Below are 15,140 nucleotides of genomic sequence, written 5' to 3'. Positions count from 1 at the left end.
ACATCCATAAGCACACTCTCCTGCTTGTGGGACGCCCGCCATTGCAATTGCAGATAAAATCTGCTTTTATCAGAGATACTATCCTGACAAAATTATTATTTATATATAATATTTTATATATTTATATATAATTATATATATTATATATATTATCACAGATGCAGGTAGATTTTTCGTTTAAACTGTGACATATGTTGTAAGCAATCCTTCAAAGTCCTTGCACCTGTGCCCTTGAGCCAGCAGCAGGAAATCTATTGCAGCTCTATTCTGTAAAACAGCATGCCTGAAAGAAATGTGCTCAGCTTTCAATTAGTTTTCCGTTTCTCCCAGACCACCCTTTTGGGTGATCACTGTATCAGGTTTTATTTTTCTCGACGGGACCCATAAATTTTTTCCTGATTCTCTATCCTTTACTGCGGCATAACCTCTTCATTCAAAATGATTGATTGCATAATGTGCTGTGCCAATACTTCCACCTGCTGGGCTACCATGATCCTACCTCTGTGACCCTCCCCCTCCCCAAGGACACGTATCTTGTCCTTCAGGAGATGGTTGGCCCTCTCCACAATTGCTTGCCCCTGGGAATTCCCAGGGATGCCCGTTGAGTGAGATATTCCCCAATGCTCAAGCCATCCTTGAGTAGATTGTGAGATGAAGAATGAGCCATTGTCTGTCTTGATGTGTTGTGGCACATTAAGGACCGTGATGGCAGTGGCCCAGTGTCGCTGAGCTGCAGGGGACTTAAATGTTAACATAATAATCATCACTCAATCAAAACCTTGACTGATAATGCACTAAACATAAGGTTACATGTAAGGTCATATTTTTTTTTGAGTTGACATATACACACTGATTCCAGCTTTCATTTTAGACAATTCTATAAATGGAAATTTCTAAGCTAATGTATTATTACTTATTGACAACTATGAGGTTGGCAAACCACCAAAAGGGGAGAGAAGGAACACAATAGCGGTGGATGTGATAGGCAGTGCCTGCAGGGCGTCCCCTGCTTCAGAGTACACTTTGCCTTTCTCACCCATCACAGATTCTCTCCTGTTTTATTTCTTGCTAGAGATTGCAAGGTTTTTTCACATGTGCTCCATATATGCATGGCCAGTGCATGATACAGAGGCCAGGTGGAACACCTGCTCATAAAACAGAACAAACCACTATACGAGATCTCTCTACAATACAGACTACTCAGGGAAAGTTATTTACAGCTATAGTCACTTATTTACTTATTTCCATTGTTACTTAATTTACCCTTAGCCCCCTTTTTTATTTGATTGGTAAGCTTTTCTTGTTGACCTACTCCTACTATAGTTACAAAAATCATCTATGGGTAGTAATTCTTGATGCAGTACAGAGTGAGACGCACCTGTATCTGTCAGAAAACTAATATCTTTGCACTGCTGTGTGCACATTGCGTTCAGCCCTCTAGGGGCAAAACTAATCCTGAGATCTTCAGGTCCTGCTCTAGTACAGCTGCCACCGTTCCTCCCAATTCCACCACCACAATTTCGCTTCCATACAATTCCCAGGCTCCATCAACAAATTTGTCCAAGTCCCCTTGTGTATATTATTGGGAGAAAATGAAGACATTCTTGCTTGGACTAGAAAGAGACCTTCAGAGGTGCAAACAGCTCTGCAGACAAAGAGGGAGAAAACCAAAAGATTGTAACAATTCCTGCCAGATAGACCATCTTGGCATGATCACGGGACATCTAGCTTGTGCACCTGGCATGGGTGTGAGCAGATACTATGAAGACCACTGGCAAGACCCGCCAAAACTGAGGTGGCTTGGAGTGAGTGGCAAGAGACCATGGGTTCATGTATGACAAAGGATCAGATGGTGGATAGCTAATCGTGGACAAGGGGCAGACAGTGAATCCTCAAATCATAGAAGAGGAGCAGAGAGAGCAGACCGCAGATTTTCAAATCATGGATGCCCCCATAACCTACGCGTGGAACCCGCTCTATGATGTCCCAGCCTGGAGCAGACGAGGAAGACAACCTGCACAGAGGGAGGTGAACCCCAACATCAATCGGCATCTCACGCAGGAATGGTTCCATGGCAGGATGGGAGCAGGGCGCAGTGGGTGGCACATTGCTGAGCAGCTGATGACGGCGTACTGCACCATCATGGAGGCTCCCAATGGCTCCTTTCTTGTTAGGGAGAGCGGGACATTCGTTGGGGACTACGTCCTGTCTGTCTGGAGCAATGGAGAGGTGCAGCGCTGTTGCATCCAATGGTGGCAGGATGCCAGCAGCCACAGGTTTTTTCTTATTAATGAATGAATATTTGACAGCCTTTAGGACCTTATCTCCTACTACCGAGAGACACCGCTGAGGTACAACAACACAGAGATGAGACTGACAGAGCCTGTGCCTCGTTCCAAAGACTGGGTGCTGCGGGATGGCACCAGAGGGATGAGCTCAGCTCCAGCGCCATCTTCCTCCAGGCAGGATGGAAGATCCAGCACTGCCACGCATGGAAAGAGAGTTACGTATAATAACGCACTTGACCAAGTTCATATTAAGTTCATCGTTCACAATAAAAGTTTTTGTTCTGCACTAACCACAGAGTCCGTGTCTAATTACTGCAGGTAAACCTTGATTGTATTCGCCTTTCTCAACCTGTATGAGACATAGAATGGTTGTACCAGTGTTCCATTGTTGTAGTTGAAACCACCTTGTTATCCCTAGGAAAACCTGGGGCTTCCTAGTTGTTTGTGGTTCCGGAGTCTGGCAGATTTTTTTCTTCCTCGCTGTTCCCAAAGGTTCGTGATCCAGCAGTGATCCCATAGCACAAACAGGTTACTGATGGCCGTGCCACGTGGGTTTTCTGTGGAGACACTCAATAGCCATTAAGTCTGAGAAATTTTAGTAAACTAATTGTCCATGTTATGCATTATTTCCTTTGTTTTGGTAGCTATCAGGTAATCCATGTCTTCAAATATGAGGGGTTTCTGTATTATCTCAGTCAGCTGAGCTCTCTTGTGTTACTGTGTTACTCTGAATGCAATTGGTGCTGCATTCTTATCCCTACCTCGGGTTTCTACCACCCACACTAAATTATCACTTACTTTGTCTGTAATACTGGTCCCAGAAGGGGCAGTGATTAACACTAAAGTAGGGGCACAGGCACTCGGAATGTTTTGCTTTTGTCCCCATTCGGAAGTAACGATTTGTTTACTTTGACAGTCGGCGAGGGGGGGGGGGGTAGGCAGTGAGGGGGGGTAGCGCAGGGGTTTGTGTTCTCTTGCTGGCACTTAAACTTCTCTGGCTAGAGCAGATCAAACTTCAATATTTTAACTCACTGCTGTTCTGTAACCTTTTCGCTGTTTTTTGTAGTTGTTGGGTTATGTTTGTTTTTCACAATTCCACTATTTGTACCCTCAATTACAGTTGCACATAACATTAATAATTCCACTTCCATATAGCATTAATGTTTACACATCCCTATAGCATTAACAGTTACATTTCCATATACCAATTGCATTTATACTTTCATATACCATAAACATCTAACAATCACAAAGACAGTGACAATAACCTATACAGTTTATCCTAAGCATTCTTCCTCTCCTCCAAGTTATCATCAGGAATGGGCCTTCCCATTAACCTGATTCCAAATTCTTTAATATTATCGTATTTTTTCCATGAATTTTCACTCTTTCCTCGTTAACTGAAACGAAGTGAGGGCTACTGGTTGCTGCCCATCATCACATCCTTGATTTAAAAGTTCAATACATATGTCATTCTAGCAAGCTTTCCTGCTGGAAGTGCCATCTCCGTTCCCTCTTTTTTTTATTTTTATTTTTTATTTTTGCTTAAGTAGTATAGTTTTAAGGATGATTATTGTCCACTGATACCACTGGGCTGGTGCTGGCACTGAAAAACATCAGTGCAAAGGTCTTTATGGTAGCTTTCTTTTGTGACCACAACTAACAGATATTAGATGGGTCCCTTGGCTCATTTCCCAATTTGTTAGGAATTTGGAAACACCATCGAGGAGTTACATGCAAATCATAATCAGTTTGACAAAAAGAGGTGAAAGAAAGGGTCAGAAGGGATTATTATCACTGTGAAGGGAGTACCAGAAATCCAGGGTGACCTGAAAAAACTCTGAACCAAATTGTGACAGATCCAAGGACTGATATCAATCACAATCCACAACCACAACAAACAAAAGCATAATACAATTGCAACCAAAATATGTAAAAAAGAGGTATATCAGTATTCTACCATGAAAATAATCATCAGACTCAAGTAGTTAGATAAAACAAGACTTCTCAAAGTTATCAGCAACTGTTTATCTGACCTTGACTGCATCCTCAGGGGTGGAGTCTCCAAAGAGATATTGTTGGAATTTTCTTAACACACGCAAGTTGGCCCGTCCTAATGTGTTGGGGCGGGGCCCCTTTTTCTCTATACATTCCACCAGTCTGTTAATCCCTTTAGAATCGAGGAGTACCCACTCCGGCCCATTGTTCCCTATGGTGACCGAAAAGGTATTCATAGTTCTACCTTCATCCATCACCCCTTCTCTAATCCTGTTCCGATCCGTTAACACTCTCCCGCGGCTCTTATCACTGAGCCCAACTGCATCCTTCTCCCCACTGCTGCTCTCTTCCAGATCTTGGGCACACCTCCTTCCTTGCCCTCCTCCCCCCCCCTTTTTCGTGGGCGGCAACACCTATCTCTGTGATATGAGACATTCCCGCCCCCACTGGGATGTTACCACCTAGCTCAGAGGCGCAAGACTTCCCCACCTACCCCAGATTGGGTGGAGCGGTACTGCACAGTGAAGGGTATAACGGTTGCTTTGGATATGGTGGTGGGGCTTCAGAGGAAGACTTCTGCTGGTCAAGAGATAAGGATGTGGAGAATGTGTGGAATGCTGCTGGACAGGGCCATCTGGTTGTTGCTCAGCCAGAGTGATGGGTGCGGTCTGGATGGCACGTGCCACCTTGTCTTTGTCTTTCAAATTCTCACATCTGCAAGAGAAAAGGCCTCCCGACCCAATTCCCGAAGCAGCCTCAACCTGAGCATCAGTCTTCCCTTCTTTCCAAGCCGCTTTCAGCGCCCCAAGCACCAACCCCCACGTTTTGAGCTCAGCATCTTTCTGCTCATTCATTGCGCGCTCACAGAGCAAAAAAGTTAAAGACTCCCACTTATTGTGGTCCAAAATCTCCCGAGAAGAGGAAAGCTCCCTCCCCTTTTCAAGACAGCTAATGACAGCCGCAATGTCCTTCTTAGAAGGAACATGCTTGCTACAATAGCCTTTACAAAACTGAAGCAGTACCTTCAAGACTTGCTCTATAGTCGATCCGAGACGAAGAAGTTCATTCAGCTCCGCAGTACCGTGGTCCTCCGCTGGTAGCCTGCCGCCAACCTCACAGGCTCTCTTCATCCGACAGGCATGCAGAGGATTTCCAACGCCTTGAATCCTAACATCCTCACACGGGGCACCACTTGTTACTTGTGGTTCATTTCACGTCAGGATTCTAGCGTTAAGCCTCTGCGAATCCGACCTGGTTCAGTTGGGGCCCATTTAACTACACATCCACACCAATATGGTGAATAGCTAAATGGTGTTTTATTATGCGTGTTAGCGGTTTAAATAAGCCGCTATCTACTTCGTCTACACCCCTTCTACATATGCATAACCAAGCAGGGGAAGGACTACCGCGTTACATCCTGAGTGTTGGTGCACGCCTAATACAACAGGGGACTGCAAAGACTATTGTCACTGAGTGAGTTGAAGCCTTCAGTATTTATTTTGCCAGTATCAGTAAATATGTTACAATGGCTGCTTCGAAGTTCACTGCTTTTTCAGGTGGCCATGGAAGACTTCCTGGAACAATATCAGTTCATCCGCCAGAGCACAGATCATTGCAATCCAATTTGCAGTTACAGGACCTTCTTAAATGCTCTCCTATTCAGTTAGATGCATTAATTGTCTTTATGGATGGATCAGGAAGGATGGGATGTTTGCTTATAGTTTGGCAGGACTCTCAAGGACAGTGGATGTCTGATATTCATATAGTAGAGGGAACTCCACAGATAGTAGAGTTAGCTGTGGTGGTGCAGATATTTGAAAAATGGTCTGACCCTATTAATATTTTTACAGACTCGGCACATGTTGCTGGAATAGTCACCAGGATAGAAGCAGCATATTTAAAAGAGGTGTTGTAAAGGTGGTATCAGAGGATGGTGATAAATAGTAAAAGGTTATGAGTAAAGAAACTCACCAATGTCGATGCCTGGACCAAATAGCTGAGGCAGTCTCCACCGGGGAGCAATCTCCAAGAGATGCTACCTCAGTGGTGGTCAGCCCTTAAATGAGGTCTCAGAGGGGGTGGAGTTGAAGTCCACCCCTTCTGGGAGCACAGCTAGGTCACTCTCACCTGTGCCCCCATAGCTGACCCAACACTTGCCTCAGCTAAATAACCAGTGGTTCAAGCTGTGATTTCCCTTACATTCCACCCCTTCACAGCGTGAACCAATGATTGGGTGAGTTTTCCCTATTACAGAGACACAACGCGACGCTGATACGATTTTCCCGTCGCCATAAATGTTGATATAATTTGAGTGATGATTTGATGGGTGTTCATGATCTTCCGTGGGCCAGTGCTTGATAGATGTTACTGGAGACAAGCCATCTTAAGGTGCAAGTCTATCTGCATTTCATCAGTCCAAGCGAATCATCCTGCGATGGTCCTAGAGGCTTAGAGTCTTAGGGAGAGTAATACAAATGTTTCAAGGGTACTAGGAGGGAAAGGTCTGTCCTCCAAGGCAAGATACAGGCTGTATTCTTATCTTGGGTCAATACTTATGCTTGTACCGGATTATGCCCCGGCCGCCGATACCATACCCTCTGGCCAGATATCTGTGGCTGTATAACTATATCTGGAACCAGAGAAGGAGTCTTAATTTGCCATAAGGACATGATAGGTGTCCCTTTAGCAATGAAGATCGGAGTATTGACCACGATGTCAGTAGGCCATGTACCTGTCACAGGGGGTTACTGAACCTCCCACCTCCAGTAATCTCCCCCAAGGTGCAAGTAGGCCACACCACTTGGGTCCTACCTACACCTTCCAGGGGCAATTTATCTTATGGATTCCTGGTTCTAGATTCTCAGGGGCAGGGAGCAGAAGATTATTTTCATTACCAACCTGCAGTTTTACCTGATTATCAGTACCCATAATTTGGATCCTAAGAGGGGAGGCCCATATAGTCTGCAGCATTTTTAGGGCACTAGGTCTGCCATCTCGAGGTCTTTTATTCAGGTCCCGCAGGGTTTCATATAGTCTTTTTGTCCACCCCTGCAGGGACTGAGAGGCTGTCTTCAGGGCAGTCTTGAGGATACCATTGTAATGTTCAATAAGGCCTGCCCCTGTTGGATTATATGGTAGGTGGAATCGCCATTCAATGTTGTTTTCTTCTGCCCAGCGCTGTATCATTGCACCAGTAAAATGAGTCCCTTGGTCACTCTCGATAACTTGAGGTGTCCCATAGGTAGACATCAATTTAGTAAGTGCCTTGATGGTATACACCTGATTTGCTTTTGGCACTGGATAGGCTTGCAGCAGTCCACTTACGGTGTCAACGCAGGTCAGGGCATATCTCGCCCACTCAGATCGAGGGAGGGGCCCAATGTAATCAACCTGCCATCTTTGAAGAGGACTGTATCCTCTAGCAATGTGGGATGTTGTTTCAGGCAATGGTCTTGGTCTCATCTTTGAGCAAGCATCGCAATCCTGACATGCTTGGACAATATCAGATAGTTGTACAGGCAGCCCCCATGCTTTAGCGGCTGCCCACATTATCTTCTGTCCAGCATGTTGTAGTTTCTGATGTAACCAACGGGCAATATTTTCGGATTGTGAGTTCTCAATCCATCGGATTGGGGCCAGTGTGTCAGCTTCACCGTTTCCTGGTGACTGCAGAGGTTGATGACCAGAGATGTGGTAGACATGTACTGTCCTGCATTTGACTGCATTCCATATATCTAACCACATGTCTTTACCCCAAATCGGTCGGGCGTGGATAGTCCATTCTTGAGTAGCCCACTGCATAATCCAAAGAGTGAGCCCCCGATACACAGCCCAACTATCTGTACAGATGTTCAGGACACCGTCACCAGGTTCTTTAGTTATAACCATCCACACAGCTTGCAATTCTGCCCATTGGCTGCTCTGACCATCCCCCTCATCAAACCAGATTGTCTCAGTAGAGGGATGGTATGCTATCGCTCCCCACTTACTCGGGTTGCCTTTGCTTGATCCATTCGTATACCAGGCATCTTCGGGAATAGGATATCTTCTTTCCTGAACAGGACTATTCTCTGGTGGAACAACCATCGGTTCTTTTGGTGCATCACTGTGATATGTCACTGGGCCTAGGATTTTCTGTAGTTCTTCTTTAAGTGGAGATGAAGACAGACTACTTCTCTGGCTCAGATAGGTGACCCATCGTGCTACCGTTTGTGCTTGGGCCACCCCTGTCTTAGGAAGGTGGGTCAAATCCCTTACTCACCCCTCGATTGGTAATGTAGTTTTTACTATGACTTTTGCTGTCTGCGTTATTGGCTCTACTGCTTGCAACGCCAAATAGGCAGCCAATAACTGTTTCTCAATCATGCTATATCTTTGCTCTGCTCCATGCCAAACCTGAGACCAGAATCCAATGGGGGTTCGAACAGAACTCTGGCATTGCCACAGGCCCCAGCCAAAACCATCCTGAGTAACATGAACATCTAATTCGGCTAGGAGGGTAGGATCAAATATACCCAATGCCTGGGCTTGTTTAACTGCCAGTTTTGCCTGTTGAAAAGCATCCTGTTCTACCTTCCTCCAGTCCCATGATTGACCCTTCTTAGTGAGTTTATACAATGGCCTCAATAGCTGCGCCAAATGAGGTATAAAGGAGCACCAATACGCCAATATACCTAAGAATTCTTGCAACTGCTTAGATGTCACAGGGACTGGAAATGCCTGAACCTTATCTACTACCGCACTGGGTAGTACTTTGGTTTTCCCCGACCAAACTACTCCCACAAATTTCACAGATAACCCTGGACCTTACACCTTCTGTGGGTTTATAGCCCATCCTCTTTTCTGTAGATAAGTTGTCAACAAATCTGCTGCTTGTCCTACCGCCTCTAATGAGTCGGATGTTAACAGGAGGTCGTCAATATAATGATATAAATTGACATTATCTGGCTTTTCCCAATTAGCCAGGTCATGCACCACTAAATTATGACAATAGGTGGGAGAATGCACGTACCCTTGCGGTAGGACCTGGAAAGTCCATTGCCTGCCCTCCCATGTAAAAGCAAACTGGTCTTGTGATTCTCCATTGATTGGAATGCTGAAGAATGCATTTGCTAAATCCAGACACAGTGGTATGTTTTAATTTCTCTGCTTAGTGTGTCCATTAGGGAGGCAATATTGGATACGGCCACATGAATGGGCGGCATGACCTTATTCAGTTCTCTATAATCTACTGTCATCCTCCATGTTCCATCCGGTTTTCGCACTGGCCATATTGGGGAGTTGTATGGGCTATGTGCAGGTCTTATAATACCCACTCTCTCTAACTCCTGCACTGTTTTTGTTATACTGTCCTGCCCACCCAGGAGTCTATTTTGTTTTACAATAGTAATCCAGCGTGGCTTCAGCAGAGAAATAGGCTCATGTTTTGCATGGCCTCTCAATATTGTTTGTATTGCTCAGATACTAATGCATCTCTGTCAGAGCCAGAACTCCCCCACCATTGTGTGGAGAGCCAGGCCCCACAAGATGTCAATCCCCAATATATACTCTGGAATTGGGGCAATGGATACCTTATACTCCTGTGGTGGGAGGCACCCAACCCCCAGTTTTACCCAGGTTTGGGTGACTGGAATGGTCTGTCCCCCAAAACCTCCAATCATCACTCTATTGCCTTTAAATTTTGTTGGGTCTCCGTATATTATGGATGTTTCAGCCCCGGTAACCACTAGGGCCATAACCTTTTGTATATTTTTCCAGGACCAATATATTGTTAATTCTACATAGGGCCTCCGGTCCCTTCTGCCCTAGGGGGACTGACGTCCCTCATCATGCCATAAATTGGGCTAGGTTCAAATCTTTTACCTCTGAAATCTCAGGTATTGTAGCCCAAGACACTTGAGGTGGTTTCTTTTTCCTACTAGGAACAATGAAATCTTCTAGGTTCCAAGTTGCTGTTGGCTGTCATTCTATGTTTCTTATCCTTGGTCTTTTAGGATGGTTTTAAAATTTTTGTTCATCCTTCAGCTGTTTCCACAACTGAAGGAGGACATGGCTAGGCTGGCCATCAATTTTTGTAAACTGAATGCCTGCCCGAAGAAGATTACCAAACATTTGTTTTCAGGACACTCTTATAGGTCCCGACTGAGGGGTTCGCAGAGCTGGTTTCCTAGTTCAAGTTATTGGAAAGGCCTCTGAATCTTCTATTACTCTAATATTGCGCTTAGCTCTTAAACGCTCTGTCTCCCCCAGATCCACTACTAACTGAGCAGCTTGTTTAACTGCTGTTTCCGAAGCCACCATCGGATTTAATATGGAAACTAATGTTCCATACATATGTGAGGGAGCTTGTTGCAGTATTAGGTCCCTCATCCCTGCAGAAAATTTTACCATATCAGGGCTGTCAAAGGTATCTTCATAAATGGCTTCTCGCATGCCCAATTCCCGTATATATTTTTGAAGATCCTCCATGGAAGACCACATGCCCATGTTTACTGGTACGTCAGATTTATTTGACCATACCATTCGGTATGCAGCCATCAACCAACCTATAATTGAATGATTTTCATCAGGGAACTGGGACCCTGCATATAACCTTTGCCTAATGGCAGGATGGATGGTTATAGTTGCCAGTTTAGATACCTCAGTTCCACTAACTAATACACTTCCTGCCCCTGAATCCCATAGACGCAGGCCAGAACACTTTCTCACAACCTTTGTCTAAATCCTTGAACCAAATCCATGTGTTCTGTAGGTGTGTAGGGGCTGTTGCATGTAGGTAAGACTCAGCAGGGGGCCATTGATCTGGTGGCACCCCTGTTGGCTGGTCCTGGATCTTTTTTGTCTTTTGAGTCACCACAGGACGGACTTATAATAAGTCCGCCTTAGGTGGTTCCTCCAGATCAGCTTTGGTGACTTTATCCTGATCTGTTGTTTTAGGATCTTGTTCATCATTCATTGTGATATACCTAATTTGGGGATTTGGTGAAAAGAACGATGGATTTTTCCCCGTTAATAAACTGATCTCACTTTCCAGCTTCTCAGTTCGAGCCTTAAATAATTGATTTTCATGCCCAATATCATTTGATTTCATTTCAGCCTGACTTAAAGCAGTTAGTAAGGGCCAGGCTACTATAGACACAGCCATTTGTCTTTTTCTGGTAGTAAGTATGTCCTTATGTAATCCTTGGAAATATTCAATTAAACAAAATGGGGACATGTTGTCCACCACCCATACAGGGCCCCATTATTCAATAATAGTCACAAGTTGGAAATATGGGGATCCCATGAATCCTGGGATTTGCCCAGAAGGATCTTTCCTAAAAGAGTGGTCTTCCCCCCCCTTGAACCAGGTAAACATAATCCACAAGAAAGACATATCTTTTCCCATGTCCACAGGCTACTCCTGGCTGGCTCACCAAATGTAAAGGTGGTAACAGAGGATGGTGATAAGTAGTAAAAGGTTACAGAATCATAGAATGACAGAGTAAAGAAAACTCACCAATGTCAATGCCTGGACCAAATAGCTGAGGCAGACTCTACTGGGGAGCAATCTCCAAGAGATGCTGCCTCAGTGGTGGTCAGCCCTTAAATGAGGTCTCAGAGTGGGTGGAGTCAAGGTCCACCCCTTCTGGGAGCACAGCTAGATCACCTGTGCTCCCACAGCTGACCCAACACTTGCCTCAGCTAATTAATCAGTGGTTCAAGCTGTGATTTCCCATACAGGTGTCTAACGAGTAGTTATCCACATTACTGTATTCCTTTTTGTTTTTTATTAATATGCAAAAGGAATGTTACTCCACTGCACGTGTTTGATCCCACACCACCTTGCCTGGACCATTAACAGAAAGTAATAGACTTAGAGATAAACTGGCAGGTACTGTGGTTGTACCAAATTAGTTTGAACAGGTGCAGTTATTGCATACCTTTTTCCATCAAAATATGTAAACACTACAGAAATCATTTGGACTTACATTGAACTAGGTGCCAAATAACTACTGCGTGCCCTGTTGGTCACCAGATCATACCACTGTTGTCTTATGGAGTCAATCCAAGGGGGCTGAAGGCACTAGGACTGTGGCAGACAGATGTTACTCATATTCCTGAGTTTGGCTGCCTGAAATTTGTTAATGTTAGAGTGGACACATCCTCTGATGCAATCATAGCCTCCCCTCACACCAAGAAAAGTCATGCGACATTTTTAAGCCTCTCCTGCTTGCATTTGCAACTATAAGATTTCCATGAACCACAAAAACAAATAGTGGCCTGAGTTATGTCTTAACCTGGGTTAGAGATTTTTCCTACAGGCCTGGGGTGTTAAACAAGTTACAGGTATTCCACACTCACCCACAGGCCTAGCTATTATCAGACACACCCACCGCATGCTGAAGGCCATGCTGCTAAAACAAAAAAGGGGAATGTGTGGTGCATCCCCAACTGAGAAACTGGCCAAAGCAACATATTTATTAAATTTTTTGAACTGGTGGCAGGATGAGAGTGGACCACCAGTAGCTCAGTGTTTTGCTTCAATGAATGGTGAATGAGTGAGCACTCTCAGGGAGGATACCTGTGATGGTCAAAAATGTGGGTTCTGGTCAATGGGGAAGAGGTTATGCCTGTTTCCACAGGTGCTGGACCATGATGTGTTCCAGCCAGAGTCATAAAGCCCTGCTTGATTGTACCATCAACATCTGCTGCTTCTTCAGATCCATGACAATCTTCTGGGTATCCTCCCAACTGATTTTGCCAACTGAGGTTACCAGATATTGGATACTACAGCCAATATCTCAGCATCAAGCAATATGACAACCACCTCAGTAAATCTATGATTTGTGGGGCAAAAGCTACATGTTGAAAACTCATGGGTTTAGTTTGATGTTTGGTAACATGGTTTGGGACCATGGGTCTAAAAGATCATGCAGATTAATGTGGTTTTCTGTTTTGTGCATGTTTGTTGGCATATACTCTTTATATAAATACCAAGTGCTTGCTGTTTAAACCAATAAGGAAGGGGGAGATATGGGACAAAGAAAGACATTATGAACAAAGTGAGTGAACAAGCTTGGTAGCTACACGAACCAGATGTAAGCACACATGAGAACCCTGGTTGGTACATGTGACTAAGAGGCTGTTGCATGGATATAAAAGGTTGTAAGCACTGACAATAAAGGTCTTGGTTCTGCACCAGCAACAGTGTCCGTGACTCTCCTGCCACAATTTGCTGCTGCTCCAAAGTCAGTTTTCCTCAGTCACCATCCTAAAGAATCTAGCTTTGCTTGCCACATTTCCTGATCATCTTACAGCCACAACATCACTCTTGTTGGAAATACCCTCAATAATTTTTGGTCAGGACAATAGATGATAAAAGCAGTTTTTAATCATGATTGCAATGGCAGGCACCCTGATTGCAAAAGCGCACCTAAGGACATGATGTTACAGTTTCTATACCTTGTCTCCCATATGTTTTCCCCTCCCGTTTCCCCTTTGGTTGGGTTTTCCATGTTACAATGTTACCCGAGGCCTGCATTTGTTAACTACATTCTGAAACTTGTTAATTCAGGTGCTATCTTGTGCCAGTCAGTCGCCATCCTGCTATTTTTGTTTCCACGATGTCTTATCATATTGATACGTTGATTCCCTTCAAAGCTTCTTACATTCTGTCCCAGAGGCCTTTTTAAACAAAGAGCTGGGAGGGGGGAGTTGATTCCAGTCCTTCCAGATATCTCTTCAGGCACATCCTTAGGTATGTCACAACTTCTGTATTTTACAGTGTGTACAACAAAACATTAAAACGTACATTGTTGCTAGTTTATACAGGTATATTGTTAATTATTTTAACTTCTCATCTTTGGATCCTTTATTACTCAGGTCTTATTTGTCCAGCACCAAAAATCAGTAGTTTTATTTCAGATGGCTGGGCAGACAGGAGCTGCAGTCTTTGTACCTATGACTTCTACCTAATAACTACAAATTGCTTAACTTGTATACTGAGACCTTGAAATAAAATATCCTTATCTTGTTCTAAATGCAGAAGCAACATTTGATTCCCACACTCTGGAGTCCAGGTTCCATTCTAGCCATCAAAAAAGCAGCTCACCCACTCCCTAACCTTGCTCAGGTCTGGCTCCAAGTGTTTCATTTGTTATCTAGCCATCTGAATAAATAAACAAACCTATGGCATAGCATGGGGGCAAACAGCAAGCAGTGGTGCCAGAAAGTATCATTGCCCAACAAGTTTAAACCAACCTAAATGCAGGAATTTCCAGAAGAAGCATTTCTGTACTCCTGTTCTGCCTTCTGTTGCCACTCCCACCCATGTTTTAGAAGCTGATCTGTCAGAAAAGTAGGGATTTTTCTCTTTCATAAGGTTAATTATGAGATCAAATGGGTCTTGGATACTATGGAACATGTGGCTGTACTAATACTAGCATTATTATTGAAGCTGAACACTGAACTACAACTGCCTCAGTCCGCATGCATTATTTCATTTATTCTGCTATTCATTATGGTTTCTTATCATGTGCTAACTGATTCATTACTTTATGCTAAGCTTAGAATCACATGCTAGTTATTAGCTATACCATATGTTGAACTTGCTTTGTGTATCTTTAAATGCCATACATCCTGGTCTGACAGTACTTCTATATGCAGTACAACACATATATTGCTGGCCTTCATTCATGCTTTGATGTTCTTCAAACTTCCTGCTCATCAGACTTGTAAGTAATCCTTTCATCATACTTTGGAGCTCCAACTTATTGCAGCTGTGTTATCACTATAAATTAGAACTTCTGATAGGTAGATCTGTGCCTTGGCCACCTTGGATTGTGATGCTATAAAGCAGCTGAGAGGAAGGGG

The 15,140-nt window shown here is 44.1% G+C and overlaps 1 protein-coding gene across 1 annotated transcript; it reads left to right on the top strand.

Annotated features, from left to right (window-relative positions):
• Window positions 1-231: 231 nt before the first annotated feature.
• On the top strand, window positions 232-2,610 carry LOC146761842 (1-phosphatidylinositol 4,5-bisphosphate phosphodiesterase gamma-1-like). Its single transcript, XM_085539210.1, is given in 1 exon segment — window positions 232-2,610. A coding segment is annotated over 1 exon segment (669 nt). The 5' UTR covers window positions 232-1,941.
• The last annotated feature ends 12,530 nt before the right edge of the window (window positions 2,611-15,140 follow it).

Source organism: Coturnix japonica, chromosome 2 (assembly GCF_054131305.1).
Source record: "Coturnix japonica strain WE chromosome 2, WE-NBRP24, whole genome shotgun sequence".
Classification (NCBI taxonomy): domain Eukaryota; kingdom Metazoa; phylum Chordata; class Aves; order Galliformes; family Phasianidae; genus Coturnix; species Coturnix japonica.
This window is presented reverse-complemented; position numbering and strand designations above follow the sequence as displayed.